Genomic DNA, 18,124 nt, shown 5'->3' with positions numbered 1-18,124 from the left:
GTTGATGTTACATTGTTATACGCCCTTACACCAGCACACAAGCTATACTGAGGCGGTAAACATGACACAGTACAAAGTAAATGTTTTTAGATTGATGTTTTACGTACCAGAATTATATATGTCTATACCGAGGTGATTGGAATGAACTATTTCAATGTAATTGTTTAGGTTGACCGTTATATGCCCTTACAGCATACCACTATGAATAATTTTTACATCAAAATTTAAAACAATTTCTTCAAAACATTTCGAAGTACCTGTCTACGAATATCACAAGCTTGGCAGAACATAATACATGAAATAATTCTGTTTTGTATATCGTAGAACAGACCAACATTTTGTTTGTATATCGACATACAGAGCGATATTTGGTTTGATCATGCAATTCAACATTGAACTTTAACGTATAAATCAAATCATTTAAGGTAGCACGGTAGTATTTGAATTCCAGTATTTAGGTTGCTCTTTTGTGTACCATACTGAAGTCAGTGAATCTAAACAGTGTGATTGGACAATACATACTGTATCAACTGAACAGACTTTCTCAAACTGGTGAAACATATGAAACAATTTTACATACAAGTGAAAATGATGTTTTGCGAATTTCGTGAATTTTATATTCACTGCATGATCAAAGAGGGACGAAAAATACCAGACGGACAGTCAAACTCATAAATCGAAAATAAACTGACAACGCCATGGCTAAAAATGAAAAAGACAAACAGACAAACAATAGTACACATGACACAACATAGAAAACTAAAGAATAAACAACACGAACCTCAACAAAAACTAGGGGTGATCTCAGGTGCTCGTGAAGGGTTAGTAGATCCTGCTCCACATGTGGCACCCGTCGTGTTGCTTATCTGATAACAAATCCGGTGAATAATCTAATTCGGTAGATCACATTCATGAAAGAGAAGGGGATTGTAGTTACGACGTAAGGAATATATTCGATATCATTTGTGAAACGGTTATTCCATAACGGTCAACCAACTCGTGATGGCATCCGTAAAATTTACGAAGGGATGATTTCAACTTCACCATTTAAAAGACATAAAAGCACTAGTAATCATAGGTTTTTTAAGATAGAAAAATTTTGTAAACGGTCATGATACATATTCAAATTCATTTCTGAATAATATAATAAAAGTACTTCTGCTAACTGTTTATGTAGAATTTTTGGCAGTGCTAGAAAGTGGAGAAAAATTTAAAAAGGCTATCATTATCACTTATGGGCCAGAAAAGATTACTGTTCCCCTTCAATTGAATTTGAATAAAATTGACAACATTAAAACATAGACCGTGATGAGGCCCCGAATATATCTGTAATTTAAACATTGATTTGAAAATAACCATACACTCGCTCGCCACACAGCAGGATACCACAAGACTATAAATACCAAGGCACTACAAGCGTATCGCTTCCATTTATTTGTATAGTAGAAATGTCGATTGCAGAATAAAGAACCATTAATGCATACAGCGGTTGTCACTGATTTCGGATTTTTAAACAATCTAAATGCATATACGAACCGAATAAAATAGGTAGCCATGCTGTTGAAATCGCCAATGGACCCGAATGGTATGAGGAGCCAATGTTGTTGACATCACACAACACCCGAAAGGGATTATTAGCCAATGTTGTTGACATGGTGCACGACACGAAAGAATTAATAACCAAGATTGTCAATCGGAAGGGAATGGATAACAAAGGATTTAACATCTATTTTAGAAGACATGCTAATTGATACCGTGTTCTATCACAAGGGAACGGATAAGCAGCCATGGTTATTGAAATCATGCACGACCCGGACGGCTTAAGTAGTCACCTGTTAGTGACCTTCTGCTGTTGTCTGTTTTATGGTCGGGTTGTTGTCTCTTTGACACATTCCTTATTTCTATTCCCAATTTTATTGTTGTCATTGTGCACGACCTGAAGTGATTGAATAGCTATGTGTGAAAAAGAGGGGCGAAAGATACGAGAGGGACAGACGATATATTCTCTAGAATGCATTATCAACGTACTATGGAAGGAGAAAACTCCTATAATATCCTATGGAATCTATTGGAATATGCATGCCAGTTATCTGTAACCCAAAAGGCAGCCGTTGGAAAATATAACTCGTTACTCATTCTGTAAACGCATTTATCAGTCATATATGACGCCATCGTTAGTAAGTTGACCGTTTTAAAATATGGTCTATTTCCCTTGATCAAGTCTTTAAATCTACTATTGATGATCTCGTGTAAACCTTTTCCCATTTTCTCAATTGCAGCATCGTTTTCTAATATTGTCCTTGGAATCATTAATTGGTCCAATATAACCTTATCAAGACCTTTACTTTTTGCAATGTCATAAGCGGTTTGACCTTCATCATTCTTCATACACTTTGACGCACCAAGTCGTATTAAATCGTTAGATATGTTTTCCGGTGCACCTTAGTCAGCTGCATAATGAAGAGGCTTATACCAGGTAGGACCTTTATTATCTCCCTTCACTGGAAGTCTACTTGAATTTACAAGGTCGTCATTACTTTCAATCAATTTTATAAGATCTGACCATTGTCCAGTTTTTTCTAAATCGTCTATCTGTTGATGCAGTTTTATAACATCCTCTCTGAAGACCTTTGTATATACGTTGATCGGATAATACGCCATTATCTGCAACATCAAAACAAAATAAAAGCAAAGAGAAATAATATGATGCCGGCATACAAAGATGGTAGGGAGATATTTCTAAAGGATATAAACAACATTTTACCTAATTTTTCATATCTTTTAAATGAGGTAAAATCTGATTAGTTATTTACTAATTATACAAGATGTAAGTTTCATTATTTTACGTTATTTTGAACAGCAATTTCGTGTCATTCTTCATTTCAAAATGAATTACATGAACTGTAACAAACATGATGACACACGTTTCCGTAGGGGTGTAAAAGCGTTCACCTTGCGTATTAGTTAAGGATGAGGCACTTCCGCACTTCATACAAAATATATTTCGGTCAACGCTTTTACAACCCAATGAAAAGAAACATTAAATTCTTAAATTAAAATTAAACGAAATTTTAATTAATGTACGAAATAACAATGAGGATTGTAATGATTTTATGATTCTGGCCCTGCCAAGAATTAATTTGATATGATTTATTTGGGGAATGAAGATGATAACACCTGTCTGAACTTTTGATGTTTCATTTCAATATTTATAAAATGTTTTTTTTTCTGTTACAAATCATGATGTTTTGTTATATGTATACATGTCTTGCTGCCCCTTGATTGGAAAGATAAATATTCTTATTCTTATTGTTACTCTATTGTGGTACACACAGTCTAAAAAAAACCCAGCATTTAAGAATGAGCGAGTGCGGAGATCTAGTTTTAATTAGATTGAAATTTGTAAAGTAAACCATTATAGGCCAAAATACATCACGGAGATTTGGCTAACACTACAGAGCAAGCTACAAAGGTCCCCAAAAACACTAGTGTAAAACCATTCAAACAGAAAAACCAACTGTATATAATATATATAAAAAAAAAACGAGAAACACTTATGAACCACATCATTATTAAACTGAAACTACTGAACATCATATTCCTCGCTGTGTTTTATTGTTTTTTTTTCTTCCTTTTAATTACCAAGAATAGAAGAAGATTACTTTTTAATTTGACAGTGTTGCTGCAGTGCTGTATCTTTGAAGCATACCAACATCTTTTATATTAAGATAATTCAGTGAAATAAAACAGCATTTATAATTTAATTTTATTAATATAACGAAACAGTATATATATAAGTAAATTTTATTAATAAAACAAAACAATGAAACGACTGGACAAATACCAACGATAATTGTACATACAATTATTGCTTTGACACGATTAAGGCATATACAGCCCCTGGAGATTATTATACAACAAATCATTCTCTATCAAGCTTGAACACTACTCACTAATAATTCTACATGTTATAGTTTTATGCAGCTAAGTATAATTATGTATACTTGTGTAGATGATTACGGTGGTTTTACCATTTATAGATCTAATTTTACTATTTGAACTATTCTAAGGAATTCTATGTAAATGATTTCTCAATTTTTCATACACATTGTCGATGCCACTTCTGGTGGAGATTTATTTCCCCGAGGGTATCACAAGCTCAGTAGTCGGCACTTTTGATATTGATATTGTTACATTGATAAATTAACTGTTTACAAAATTTTGAATGTTTTGAAATAATAAGGTTTTTCTACCTCAGGCATAGATTACCTTAGCTGTATTTGGCAACACTTTTAGGAATTTTGGATCTCAATGCTCTTTCACTTTATACTTAATTTAGCTTTTTTTTTTTTTTTTTTTTTTTTTTTAACTTTTTTAGTTTCGAGCGTCACTGATGAGTCTTTTGTAGACGAAACGCGCGTCTGGCGTATATACAGATTTTAGTCCTGGTATCTATGATGAGTTTATTTATACCCTTTCGTAGAGCTTACATTCATTTCAACATGTTCAAGGTTAGTTATTACTGAGTTCGGTTGTCTCTTGTTTTATGCTTTAGTCTTTCCTAATAACGCCCGAGAGTATATCGATTACGGCATTATGTCGCGACTTTTCATGTCTGTAAATCGTGAAAGAACTGGACAAAACATGGCTAGGCACGTCCCTGTTACAGCGAGTACAAAACTCCAGCCTATAGAGCAATCGTAGGCCTGATACATGACGGACTTAGACCCACAGTATTGTCTTATAAACGATGATCCAAACCCAAGTGGGTAAATAAATAACGCTGCAATCATTACTAGGACTGAAATAGAGAAAACATTAGCACATTATCAACATGGAATAGGATAAAATAATGGACAATACAAAATATAAATTTGATCACAGACATAAGCATTAAGTTAACATGTTTCATTGTCTGTTTTAAATTTTCGTTGTTTCTAGACTTATTTTATCCATTTCTCAATATGTTTTATTGGCTTTCTTTTAGTTGTTGTACAATTGTAGTTTTTCTGCTTTTGTTTTTTCTTTCTTTTATTTGTATGTTGAGTTGATTTGGGGTTTAATATGGTGTTTTTCCCTGTGTGTGCGTTAATATGAAGACAAGCAGATCCTAAATCCAGAAACAAAAACACAAACATAAAAGTGAACACTCAAGGACTCCAATCTTAGTAATTTGGTTTCTTGCCACTGGAGTTTATTTAACTTCAGTTAAATTCGAATCAAGAGCAGAACGTTTGTTCTAATTCATTAACAATCTGAGATCCTGTCATTTTTATATATGATTTTTATTGCTTGTTTTGATTTCATTTGAATTTCCTTCCAAATTTTGGAAATGAATAATTTTACACAAGATAGAATTTCTTATTTCTGGTTGGAAGCAATGCATCATCTACCGTTTCCGTTTTATTGATTAGAATAATTGATGGTGCCCGGATGTGTATGTGTCTGTTCATTTGTTGTATTGTTATTAAATTAGCAAAATTCTCATAGGTAATATATTTCTCCCTGTTTTAACTGTTTTAACAATCGCAATGACTAATCATAAAAGAAATTGTCGAAGTTTTTTATATGTCAACTATTTTAAGCCCTTTTGTTCAACCAATTCAAAACACACACTTCCTACACCACCACCCCTTCCAACCGACACCCAAATTTAAATGACTTTTAAGCTATTTTACCGGCTCAATGTGTTTTAATCCAAATGATAGAGACAAGGTGCAAGTCGTCAATATATGAATCAAACTTTGCTGCATGTATCTGGGTTATCCTTTATTTAGAGTTCTATTGGATAGATGCGTTAAACAAATTCACATGTACCTGAGGTATCCTTTATTTAGAGTTCTTTTGAATAGATGCGTTCAACAAAGTCACATGTATCTGGGGTATCCTTTATTTCACGTTCTATTGCGATAGATGCGTTCAACAAAGTCACATGTATCGGGGGAATCCTTTATTTCAAATTCTATTGCGATAGAAGCGTTTAACAAAGTCACATGTAGCTTGAGAATCTTTTATTTCAAGTTCTATTGCGATAGATGTGTTCAACAAAGTCACATGTATCTGGGGAATCATTTATTTCAAGTTCTATAGCGATAGATGGGATTAACAAAGTCACATGTAGCTGGGGTATCCTTTATTTCGAGTTCTATTGGATAGATGCGTTCAACAAAGTCACATGTAGCTGGGGTATCCTTTATTTCGAGTTTTATTGAATAGAAGCGTTCAATAAAGTCACAAAGTCTGAGTCATCATCTATATAGCAGATAGTAAAGATCAAGATAATGCTATTGACAAATTTATTTTCTTTACTATTTGATGTTCATGCAATTTGTAGATGAAAATATATTATGAAAACCATTGTCTGATAACGTGTAACAAGCATTGGCAGTAAAACGTTATCTGGGTGATACAAGATATATAAACTATAAGATATGTTTTACTATAGTATTAATGTATGGACTTTTTCATATTGGCCCTGTAACATGCCCAAGGTGTTAATAATGGCCAAGGATGGTTGTAATGGCCCTGAGGCAACGCCGAGGGCCATTACAACTGTCCGAGGCCATTATTAATATCAAGGGCATGTTACAGGGCCAATATGAAAAAGTCCATATATTGATACTTTTATTAACCAACTTTAAAAGGCAACTTCATTCAAGAACAGTCTTCGAGTCTCGGATCCAAAATTATACAGCTATCCACAAACTACAACAGGACCAATACAGAAAAGCCCGTTTCATAAAATTTTTATTAAATGGTTTTATTCTTCGATTAAACAAAGAGTAAAAAACTTACCGTGAAGAAAATACAGGAATTTCATAGCTGAACTTCAACTTGTCTTTTCGCATTCAATTTCGCATGGAATTTTAGTCAACATTGTGACTGTCAGATGTAATTTCTGATTTCTCATCCAAGTACTTAATTTTATGCTATTAAAATTCATTTCATCTAGCAAATAAAAAGTAGCTGGGAAGAATTAATCAGACAGTAAAGTCTGCATTCTGAGGATTGAAAAACGGAAATGAAACAATGATAATAATCGAAAATCGTTCTCGAAAAAGGCTGTGAAATATTTCCGTTTCAAGTCGTTACAAAACAATGTTAATGAACATCATTTATTAAACTTATTTTTATGATATTAAGTTTAAAAAAGAATAAAAAAATGTCACACTTATTTACAGAAATAAACGACATTTTGTTTTAATCGATGTCCCGTTTCAACTGTTCATAATGCATGACTGTGATTTCGGAATGCACGGGTGTGGTTTCGTAATGCATGACTGAGATTTCGTAATGCATGACTGAGATCTCGTAATGACTGGCTGTAGCAATTTCTCCGTTCATAATGACCAGATGTCGAAATTTTCCTTTTATAAAGCATGGGCATTTCTATACATATTGTAGTAAGTTGGTTAATAAATAAAACTAAATATCTTGTAATTACTGACATAGGTTACACCATTCAAACGTTATAAATCAGCGATCGTAAGAGGGATACTGATGAGAGCGAAAAAACTGTAACTGAGTGATGCAGTATGTATGTTGTTTTTTTTTATTCACATAACTGCCACTCTCTGTTGCAAGGTTGTGCATGTCAAGTTGTATTTGTTTTTGTTGTTGTTGTTTTTTTAACAAATAATCTGTAGTAGCCCAGACACTATGTTCTGTTTGAGCCATTTTGATCTTTCTGACAAGCGATAAATTTTAACTATCTGAAAAACACTTTGTCAAGATGGATAGCAGAACAAGTATGAATGACTGTTGACGCAGGGTATGCATGTCTGCCATTAGCTTCTGAAAAGGTAGTGTCTTATTTGCATTAAATCAAACTTGAAGAGGCGGGAATACCAATGGGACAATGAACTCTCAAATGTCAATGTTATTTTTCGCGAGTAAATGTAAAAACGATTCTCAATATTAAGTAAGATGTAACTGTGGTGTTACTATCTATGTAAATATTGCATGTTATATAATACCAATCTATAATCATTTTCTTATGATGTAACACTCAAACAGACAAGTAAACATCAATCATAGAAGACATGCAATATTCCAATATGACAAATATACCTGATTATAGAAATCTAGATTACATAATACTGAGAGTAAACAACCTTTCCAAGTGTTGTTGTTTACCTTCTAAAAAATCATTTATCAAATACTGAACTTGAACGCTTATATTGTGGCTTTACTTGTTCTTCGGTTCCTTACTCTATGTTTTAAACATTTCTGAGGTGAGAAAAACAAATCAAATGTTGTGGATAAAATATTGAATGTATTTTATCTTTATGCATGAGAGATTTAAGTGTGTTTGTCACATATTTGTCATAAATCATTATTAATTTTAGAATAAAATTTTTTATATATACTGTAACAGATTGCCAAAAACTAAACGGTTGATTTGCTTGACGTGTGTCGGATGTATAAATGCGCAGCCACGTGTAGTCGGAATTGGGACTCAACATCGATGCCGTTTGGGATGGATTCAATAATCTTTATGAAAATAAGGTGATGCGGTGTGAGACAACAGAGTTCATTTGAAGTGATTATAAGCAATTATGGGTCACTGTGCGGCCTTCAACCATGATAAACACGCAGGCCGTAAAGTTGGCTATAAAATGTCACGACGTGAAAACTATGAAATATTTCAAACGAGACAGTAGCTTGTATTCTTCCGGTTGATTTAATTAATTGGCGATAAATCAAACTTTAATCATTTTGCCGACTACAACCTGACTTTATGAACTGTGTAACAACGTTATTTTATATCTTTACGTGCTTGAAATTCAATTGCTAATTACTATTGATAGAGCTCTTTTATATTTCAAAGGACTCCAATTATTAAAACTCCTTTATCAAATAGTTCAGTCCATTGTAAACCAAATAAATAGATTATTGTAAAAACGCTGTAATGACATTGATTAACTAATAGATTTAGGTCGTAATAACGGAAAAGGGAGTAGGATATAAAGAATTCATACGCAAAACAAAACAATGCAACGTTCACTTGTATTCTGACATCTAATTTGTGATCAAAGTATTTAATCATTCCATTAAAACTCAGCGAACTGTTACACACACACGTTTGGTTTTAAAATGGAGAAGAGAGAGACCCCCAAAAGATTATCCCCTCCAAATGTCATCCTCCGAACTCAAATTGCAGGAAAATCTCATTTCTAAGCATAAGACTAAAAATCTGAAATACAAAAGGTTCATTCTGTTTACTGAAGTTAAGGTTGCACACCAACTAACCTCACATACTCAATCAGCGCCTTCTTTTCAAACACAACACTATTGAGTGTAAAACAAACAGATGATAAGACATTAACCATTTTTCATTTAAATTAAGTGCTATTTTCTCGTGAAAAGATATGATTATAGTTCATCTTTGTTTTTTATCTTCAGAGTCAAGTTGAAAAAATGCCTATCATTTTATTTTTTCTTAAGTTTCAAAACTCCCAAATTCAAGACATCGTTAATCTATTATCATAAATCTACCTCACATGTTATTGTGTTATTAAGCACATACCTCGTGTGCCATTTTTTTTTGTCAGTAAATATCATGACTACCTCGCGTGTGTCTGTGAGTATCTACCTCACGTGTAAATTGTGTCAGTGAGTATCTACTTCAAGTGTAAATTGTTCAGTGAACATCTACCTCACTTGCAAAAAGTGTCAGTTAGTTTCTACCTCACGCGTAAAATGTGTCAGTAAATATCTACCGCACGAACCAATTGTGTCTGTGAGTATCAACCTCACATGTAAAGTGTGTCAGTAAGTATCAACTTAACGTGTAAATAATGTCAGTAATAATTAACCTTACGTGTCAATTTTGTCAGTGAGTATCTGTTTTATGTTTACATTGTGTCTCCAAGTGTAAATCGTGTCAGTAAATATCTACCGCACGTGTAAATTAATTATTATTCAAGACAGCATCTATCTCACGCACAAGGTGTTTCCTTACATACGAATGAATTGTGTATGTAAGTGTCATCTTAACATAGAATGTTTGAACATAAAATTCCTCTCCATTAATTGTGTTTATTTCAAAACGATTAAGTTTGATTATTTTCATATGTAACTCGTTAATCAACACGAGACTCTACAATATTGTCCAATCTTAATAAGATACCGTTAATTATGTATGCTTTTGCATTTCCAATTTAACAAATGGTACAATTTTACAACACTTTGCCATGAAAACCTACCCTTGGCACTGATTACAGAAACAATACTTAATGTTTATGTTAACCGATAGTTAAGTAATTGGTGTTACAATTAAGTTACAAAAAAGTAGACAATTCGCTGTAGCAAAAAAAAGTATATTACATTAATGAAATTGTTATCTCATGCGTTGTGTAACATCTTCTAGATATTATTTGTTTTTCTTGCATTCCGATAAACTAGATAAATATTGACATGTATATACAATATCAAATCGCGATTATTTAACCTTATTAAGGTTTACCAATGTTTCTATGATTGTCTCTTCAATCTTCCTCTAAAGCAGAGTTAATATAATGAGTAATTGTTTTCGGTTATGTTTACTCCATCCCCAAGATTACATTATTTGTCTTGGGTATTTACAACGATAATGTGTAACTGGTACCATGTGAATTGTCCAACAGACCTGTTTTACTTTAATGTAACAGTCAATTGGAAAATTGTTGCCTTGGCATTGAATTGGACTTTGGATCTAGACTGAGTGATTACTCAGTGAAAAGTAATTTGAATGATTACTCATAACGTAATTTCGAGAATGTGATCTTCTTTAGTTAGTATTGCGCTGCTTATGGGTACAAAGAAAATGCGTGTGTATTAAATTTGTTTAGAACAAATCACGTATAGGTTTCTACACATTCAATAATTCAGCAATCAGCTGTGACCATTGTAGCAATATACAAACCATAAGAGTAACGGTTTTGCAACCTTTCTGTCAAAACTGGTCATTGTTGTTTGTTTTTGGGTTACAAATTTGGTTTTCGTTTATTATTTTTTTTTACATACATAAGGCCGTTAGTTTTCTAGTTTGAGTTGTTTTTCATTTGTCATTTTGGGGAATTTCATAAGTAACAGCGCGGTATGGCTTTGCTCATTGTTGAAGGTCATACTGTCATATGTTTGTTAACTACTGTGTCATTTGGTTGTTTAATTAGCAATAATACCATAATAATTTTGTTTATATATATACCCTGCCATATCTGTAACCATTCTGACAACCTTCAGCTAGGACATATGCCTATAAACGTTACTGAGAACTAACCTGCTACAAATTGTACATAACCTGCCATAACTGTAACAGCCCTAACAACTTACCTGCTACAAACTGTACATATCCTGCCATAACTGTAACAGTCCTTTCAACTTACCTGCTACAAACTGTACATATCCCGCCATAACTGTAACAGTCCTAACAACATCACATGGTATACACGATGTACATACAGCTAAGAATGCTCCACATGAAAGCAGTACACATCCTGCTCCATATAAAACACACGCCGCCTGCCATGCTCCAGACGGTAAGTTTCCCAAATTGAAATATCCACCATAAAACTCACATTCCTGCTTTAAGTTTCCTCCGGGAAATACTGTTCGTGATAAACACAAACTTATCATTCCAAACGTATCTAACAGATTGGAACCAACAAGCCACACAGGCTGAACGAATGCATACGTAGTTAAACCGGAAACCAGAACTGACAGAAAAGCCCAGATTATAAGAACGGGTGATACCATGTCCTTAGTAAGATCATCGTTGGCTTGTTACATCATCGAACAATTATTCCATAGTCTATAAAGTAAATTGAGCAATCATTACATCACTTATAAAGTATAATGAGAAATTAGTATATAGTCTATGAAGTGTATTTATAATGCATCTGTCTGAATACACGAATCAAATGTTGTATGTACAATATTATAATGTTGATATGCCATATTTATACAATAAAAAAAGTACGTCATTGTTAAATTAATCAAACAAAGCAAAGTGTCGACTCCCAAATCATCCCACGTGGTGATTCCCTAATCATCCCACGTGGTGATTCCCCAATCATCCCACGTGGTGATTCCCCAATCATACCACGTGGTGATTCCCCAATCATACTACAGATCAATACAATTGTTGCATTTTCCCCAGTAATCCCGAGTCTAGCTGTTGATTCACATTATATGTAGTCTGTGTTCGATTATCAACGAGGAATAGATGACAGCATTAATGGAATCTAAAGTAAAGATCGCTATTTCAGGCTCACGTTTTCTACTTTAAATACAGAGACATTGTAAAGAGAACGGATTATCAAAGAATGATAAATGTTTTACGTTTGCATAAGAATGTAATTATCTTGTTTGGTAATTCTGCAATCTGATAGACAGATTGAGTTATAATGGAGATAGATGGTTTGATATGCTTTAAACTACAATTATTCTGGGAAAAACGAAGTCTGTGTAATCAGGCAATCTTAAATTAAAAGTTCGATAAAGTCTCCCAGCGATTGTATAGACGGCATGGTTCTGTAAATAGAGGTCGCGGGCTTTCTAGCGTCGAAAAGTTTTGTACACATAATCTTCATACGTAATCAAACCAAATGGCATTTTAAAACAGAGGGGTCCATGAACTCGTTTTCAAGTTAGATAAGTTTGAATGATAAAAATCATTCGAAAGCTGCATCTTTTCCCGATAAGTCATAGTTTGACGTCGCTAAAATAACAATTTACATTAGCAACGTCATTACCTCCCCTGTAACTGTATTGTATGCCCTTAATGTTCATATTGCGTTGATATCTTCTCGTCCTGAATATGCATTTGATTTGCCGCCGGACACAAACTTCACAGCCATTCATCATTATAATTTATCGATCACCTCTAATTGGCAATACCATAATAAATATCGTTGGCATTTTCTTCAATTCTAAGATTTCATTTGATATATCGGGCTTTATCCCTACAATTTGATTTCACTCTAAGACTTTTTACATTTAAGCCTTTTCATTATGTGTAATTTGATTTAAATTGCTAGTCCTTCACATATGGTATTGTAAATTAGAGTTAGTTTGCACATAACAGTGCTAAGTAAATTGACTTTGATAATTTCCAGCTATATTAAGCAGGATAATTATACGTCCATGGGAGAATACAACAACTACCTATAAACAGTAATTGCATTTACATGAATTACAGTAAAACAGTCAACAAGTTTCCCAGAGGTCGTCTATCTACAAGTGATTCTTTATCAGTATTGATTAGCGCATTGATAAAGTTTCTTATTGGCATCTTTAAAAGAAATTTGATTTGTCTAGAGATCTGTAAATCTTCAATCATATTAAGTCAACTATATAAATAAAATTGAGAATGGAAATGGGAAATGTGTCAAAGAGACAACAACCCGACTATAGAGCAGACAACAATAGAAGGTCACCAACAGGTCTTCAATGCAGCGAGAAATTCCCGCACCCGGACACGTTCTTCAGCTTGCTCCTAAACAAATATATATAAGACTAAAAAGGCCAGAGGCTCCCGACTTGGGAAAGGCGCAAAAATGCAATACGTTAGTTTTCTCGTTTGAATTGTTTTACATTGTCTTATCGGGGCCTTTTATAGCTGACTATGCGGTATGGGCTTTGCTCATTGTTGAAGGCCGTAAGGTGACCTATAGTTGTTAGTGTCTGTGTCATTTTGATCTTTTGTGGATAGTTGTCTCATAAGCAATCATACCACATCTTCTTTTTTATATACCACTATGTTCATATATTTTATTACAATAGTTTATGATAAGCTCTTTCATAGTAGTTAATGAACTAGTTAAGAGCATTGAAATATTATTTGTAAAACACTTACTAGAGACCGAGATGAAACGATATTTAAATGGTTTCTTGTGTAGTTTATGTAGCTAATACATAGTAGAGACCTCCAAATGTTCAGAAGAAGCCTTACGCTTTGATGTGGTTGTGATATGCTTGTTTATTATATGACTGTCTGTGGAGCGGATGGACTTGAATGTAGATGAATTTAAAATTTCATTTTTAAGAACGTCCGTGTAGTATTTACGCCATACTACCACCACATTGTTGGCTGCTTTGTCGGCGGGTACAAACACAAAACGTACAAAAAGTATTTGAAGTTTATTTCTTATTCTGGAAATAGGTCTATTATGTACTTTATTATTTACTTATAAATTATTTTCAAATGTGATATTCTCTTATCTACCACATTCATACATTTATTTAAATAAGAATCAAGAGATTTTTTATCAGATTTTTCCCGTTTACACCATTTTTTACAAAACGAGGAAAGAGCATCTTTGGTGACTTGACGACACTCTTTCCAATCTATTTTAGATGGAGGACGATATTTTGGTCCTTTTTAAAAAAAAGCTTTTAACCTCTCTATCCTGGACGATATTGAGGTCCCCTGTAATAACATGGCCATAGGGAACATATCTAAACATCGACGATTCACAGTTTCAAGTTAAGGGAGTATTACTATCTATAGTCACATCTGATGTAACCGACGTATAATTAAAATTTAACTTCTGCTGGGTTTTTTGTATGTGTATGAAATTATAGGTGGTTCTATATTATCAAAATAGGTAGGTATAAAATTTTGAACGGTAGAGTCATTAAATATACTAGATAAGTTGATAAAATCAATACCTTTGCTAATATATTTAATTTTCAAAAAATGACGTTTATGATCTTCAGATTTGTCGATACGCGGGAACAGCCTATGGTGGCAAAAAAACTGTAATTATACGAGAATATCTATACAGTGGGCTGAAGAATGAGATGGTGTCACACTCTTTGAAAATATCGTGTAATTTACTAATGGGTATTTGACCCAGTTTACATAATAATTGATGCCTACCATTATTTTTAAATATAGATAGGAGATTATCAAGTGTATAATTTATACGATGTTTAACTCGTTGATTTCGATTGATACGTTTCCCATGAGACCTATTATTTCGTTGTTTTTTTATCAATAATATTCATGATATCAATAGAGGAAGTAGTAGATATGTTCCCTTGTCTAAGTATATTGTCATTTAGACGCAGGGGATAAGCTGTTTGAAGTCGTATAATCCAAGACAGTTCGATAATTTTACGGGAATCTTCAAATAGTCCCTGTTTAATTAAATGATTAAAGATTTGTACTTCTGACTATTGGTCACTGTTCAGTATTTTTTTTATGTTTCGGTGTTTTAACTGTTTTTTTTTTATTTGAGAAAGATTGAGTGCTTCTTTAAAAGAAGGAAGATAGATACCAGAATTACAGTCAAACTCATAAATCAAAAATAAACTGACAACGCCAAGCTGCCCGGAAACAGGTGCACATACTGTTATAGTTTTCCGATTATTTTATTATCCAGAAAAGACATATGTAAACGGACGATTATTCATAACCGTTGTATGATATTGGGACATAGTATATCATTGATACTGTATTCACTACAGATCAAGCTTAAATACAATTGTAGCCATGGCTCTTTATCATCTGAAAAATTATCTTAAATGCTAAGGAGTGAACTTTTAGTATTTCTGGAGGAAATGGGGATATAGTCAAAAGAAAAAAGAGATAGCAAATCATACTATGTATGTTTAACTTCCTCAAGAGGAATATTTCGTGATATGTCAATTGAATGAAACATTATAGTCCGTGTTCTAGTTCCTGACATTTTAGAATGTTATTTTTTCGAAAAGCGAAAGAAATGTCCTTATCACTCAACTATAGAATACTATAATTGTTTTATGTAATTAGCAATATATACTTTTAATTGTCTTCGTGTAAACATTTCGAACGTAGTTAAAAAGTCTATCTTACTCTAAATGATAAGGGTACACGAAAAATCAATTAAAATGGTTTTGAGTAAGTAAGTTGTTGATGGAAAGCCAATATACAATATGTTAACATTGACATATGTATGTGGTATAAAGATATGAAGTAATTAAATTAGTACAAATGTTACTTTTGCTATCGACTATAGGTAGTTATATATCGTTTGTTTCTATGTTTAGAGCCTGCACGTTCGCTTCAACGCTTCGATTTCCTTTATACGAATTACCTAACTGAAAGAAAAACTACATCATAAAAATGAAATTCGATACATGTATGTACCCTACACGTATAATAATACTAACCGGTCAACGATACCAGACTAATAATGTACTTTAGAAACTCTTATACTAGTCCACACAACACTCATCAGAGTCCCTCTGATCAAAACACTTGACAGGTAAGTTTAAATACGACAGTAAAGAACAATGAAATCCATTACTTAAAAGTTAAATTTAATCAAGAGATAGAAAAATCTTAAAGTTTCGAATAATTCAAATTATAAACTTAAAATTTTCTTGAATTGGTCGTTATAATTATATTCCATGTCATCAATTAAGAGTTACATATTGAGCTAGTAATACCCTATATGGTTTCCCTAGCCTGTTTTGGGAAGAAGTGACTAAATCTTCTTCCTTTAATAAACTGTTTCTTTTATATCAAACACAATTAACAGACATTTTTGGTATTGTATTTGCTTTTACTTTTTCTTTTTTCTAAAGAATAAATCAACAGCCGAAAAGTATAAGGGAAAGGAAATGATGAATGTACAACAGAATTAAATTTGATATATTTCATTAATTTTTTATTGATATAGGAAACATGATTTACAACAATTATCAATTATTAACGGATATATTTGGAATAAACATAAAGCAAAGACAATTTGTACTGTTAAAGTCGACGTGACTACAGCCAAACAATTTACAATTAGAATGTTCACAGAAAAACAAGCTTGTGCACTTGAACTTAAGCATGTTATTTTAAAGCAGTAAACAGCTAACGTTTTTCACAAATCGTGAAAGAAGAAAGACATACGTGTTTTATCTGTTATAAATATCCTACCTTGTATAGACAGATATAACATATCCATTGATGCTGTGAACAAAACCTTCAATATGTTGTACCAAATAATCATCATATCCTGAAAGCGACAGAATCGACTTTGAATGTTACTAACATGTTTTTAGAACCTTTTATATCCAATAATAAGTTTTAAATGACAGAAGCGACTTTGAATGTAACTAACATGTTTGTAGAGCCTTTAATATCCAGTAATAAGTTTTACAGGAGAATTGTAGCTGAAGACAAATCAATAAATCCGCGGGAAAACCATTTGTAGCAATATTTAGAAGTAAAGGGTTCAATCATAGCCTTTTAAATGCTAAAAGATTTTCAATTAAATTTGATAAATTGATAATAAACGTGTAAAATTTGCATTTGAATCTTTTCGATCGACTTATTTATTGAGATGCAGGAAATAATTGAATCAAAAGGTGAAGAAGTACAACGTTCATTGACATATAATCAAGATGTAAAAACAGTTAACATTCAAATCGTTCAATAGAAACACGTTACTTACAAGATGTAAAAACAGATAACATTTAAATCGTTCAATAGTTACTCTTTACTTAATACCATCAGCAATGAAACTTTTATCTAATTCAGACATTGCTGTCTTTTATTTCATACAAACCATAAACTAAATATGAAAACTATTATTATTTCTATGCTATATAAACACTCGTTTATAAGATAATTTACCTCGCATCAATACAAAATACGATTTTCCAATTTAACATGAACATTTAACTGACCATGCTAATTTAATGTCTCTATTAGGAATATCGGAAATAAGAAAGGGAGTCACTTAAAAATACTATGGATCGTTTTTGGATAGTTAAAAAGGTTTTTGTATCAGTCAGTATCAAGAAAAATTTGTGCAATCTATAATACTAAATGAATAAAGTTCTTTCACATACAATCCACGAATATTATTTGATACAACAAAGGGGTAATGCCTGCGTAGTTTATTATGTGTTCATTCCATGATCTTTTGGTTGGTATTTGGGGGTTAAAATCGAAAAAGGCCAGTTCGGATTGGCCGTCCTTCATAACGTTCGGACTCCGTTATTGCACGTCTGCCCGGCAAAATTAAATTTTATTTCGTAGAAGATATGGTAAATATATGACCTTACACTGAAAAACCTTATGTTACACATTCTTTTGACGTGCTCAGCAATATAACAACAGGTTTTTACACGTGAAGAGCTTTTTCTTTCAGGGAAC

The 18,124-nt window shown here is 32.7% G+C and overlaps 1 protein-coding gene across 1 annotated transcript; it reads right to left on the bottom strand.

Moving 5' to 3' along the window:
* Positions 1 to 4,383: 4,383 nt before the first annotated feature.
* Positions 4,384 to 17,182, bottom strand: LOC139528900 (LHFPL tetraspan subfamily member 2a protein-like). Its single transcript, XM_071325137.1, has 3 exons — positions 16,901 to 17,182; positions 11,370 to 11,794; positions 4,384 to 4,801 (listed from the first exon to the last, which is right to left on the bottom strand). Exons 2-3 carry the CDS (start codon positions 11,737 to 11,739, stop codon positions 4,587 to 4,589), a joined length of 585 nt encoding a protein of 194 aa, XP_071181238.1. The 5' UTR covers positions 11,740 to 11,794; positions 16,901 to 17,182; the 3' UTR covers positions 4,384 to 4,586.
* Between the last annotated feature and the right edge of the window lie 942 nt (positions 17,183 to 18,124).

The sequence above is a fragment of the Mytilus edulis genome, chromosome 6 (genome assembly GCF_963676685.1).
Source record: "Mytilus edulis chromosome 6, xbMytEdul2.2, whole genome shotgun sequence".
In the NCBI taxonomy this organism is placed as follows: Eukaryota; Metazoa; Mollusca; class Bivalvia; order Mytilida; family Mytilidae; genus Mytilus; species Mytilus edulis.
This window is presented reverse-complemented; position numbering and strand designations above follow the sequence as displayed.

What these genes read in the sequence shown, in the direction of transcription:
- LOC139528900 (XM_071325137.1), bottom strand. Translation starts at nt 11,739, where the DNA reads ATGGTATCACCCGTTCTTATAATCTGGGCTTTTCTGTCAGTTCTGGTT. An exon ending in ATATGTACAGTTTGTAGCAG is followed by an intron (nt 4,802 to 11,369) that starts GTAAGTTGAAAG and finishes TCTCTATTTCAG; the next exon opens with TCCTAGTAATGATTGCAGCG.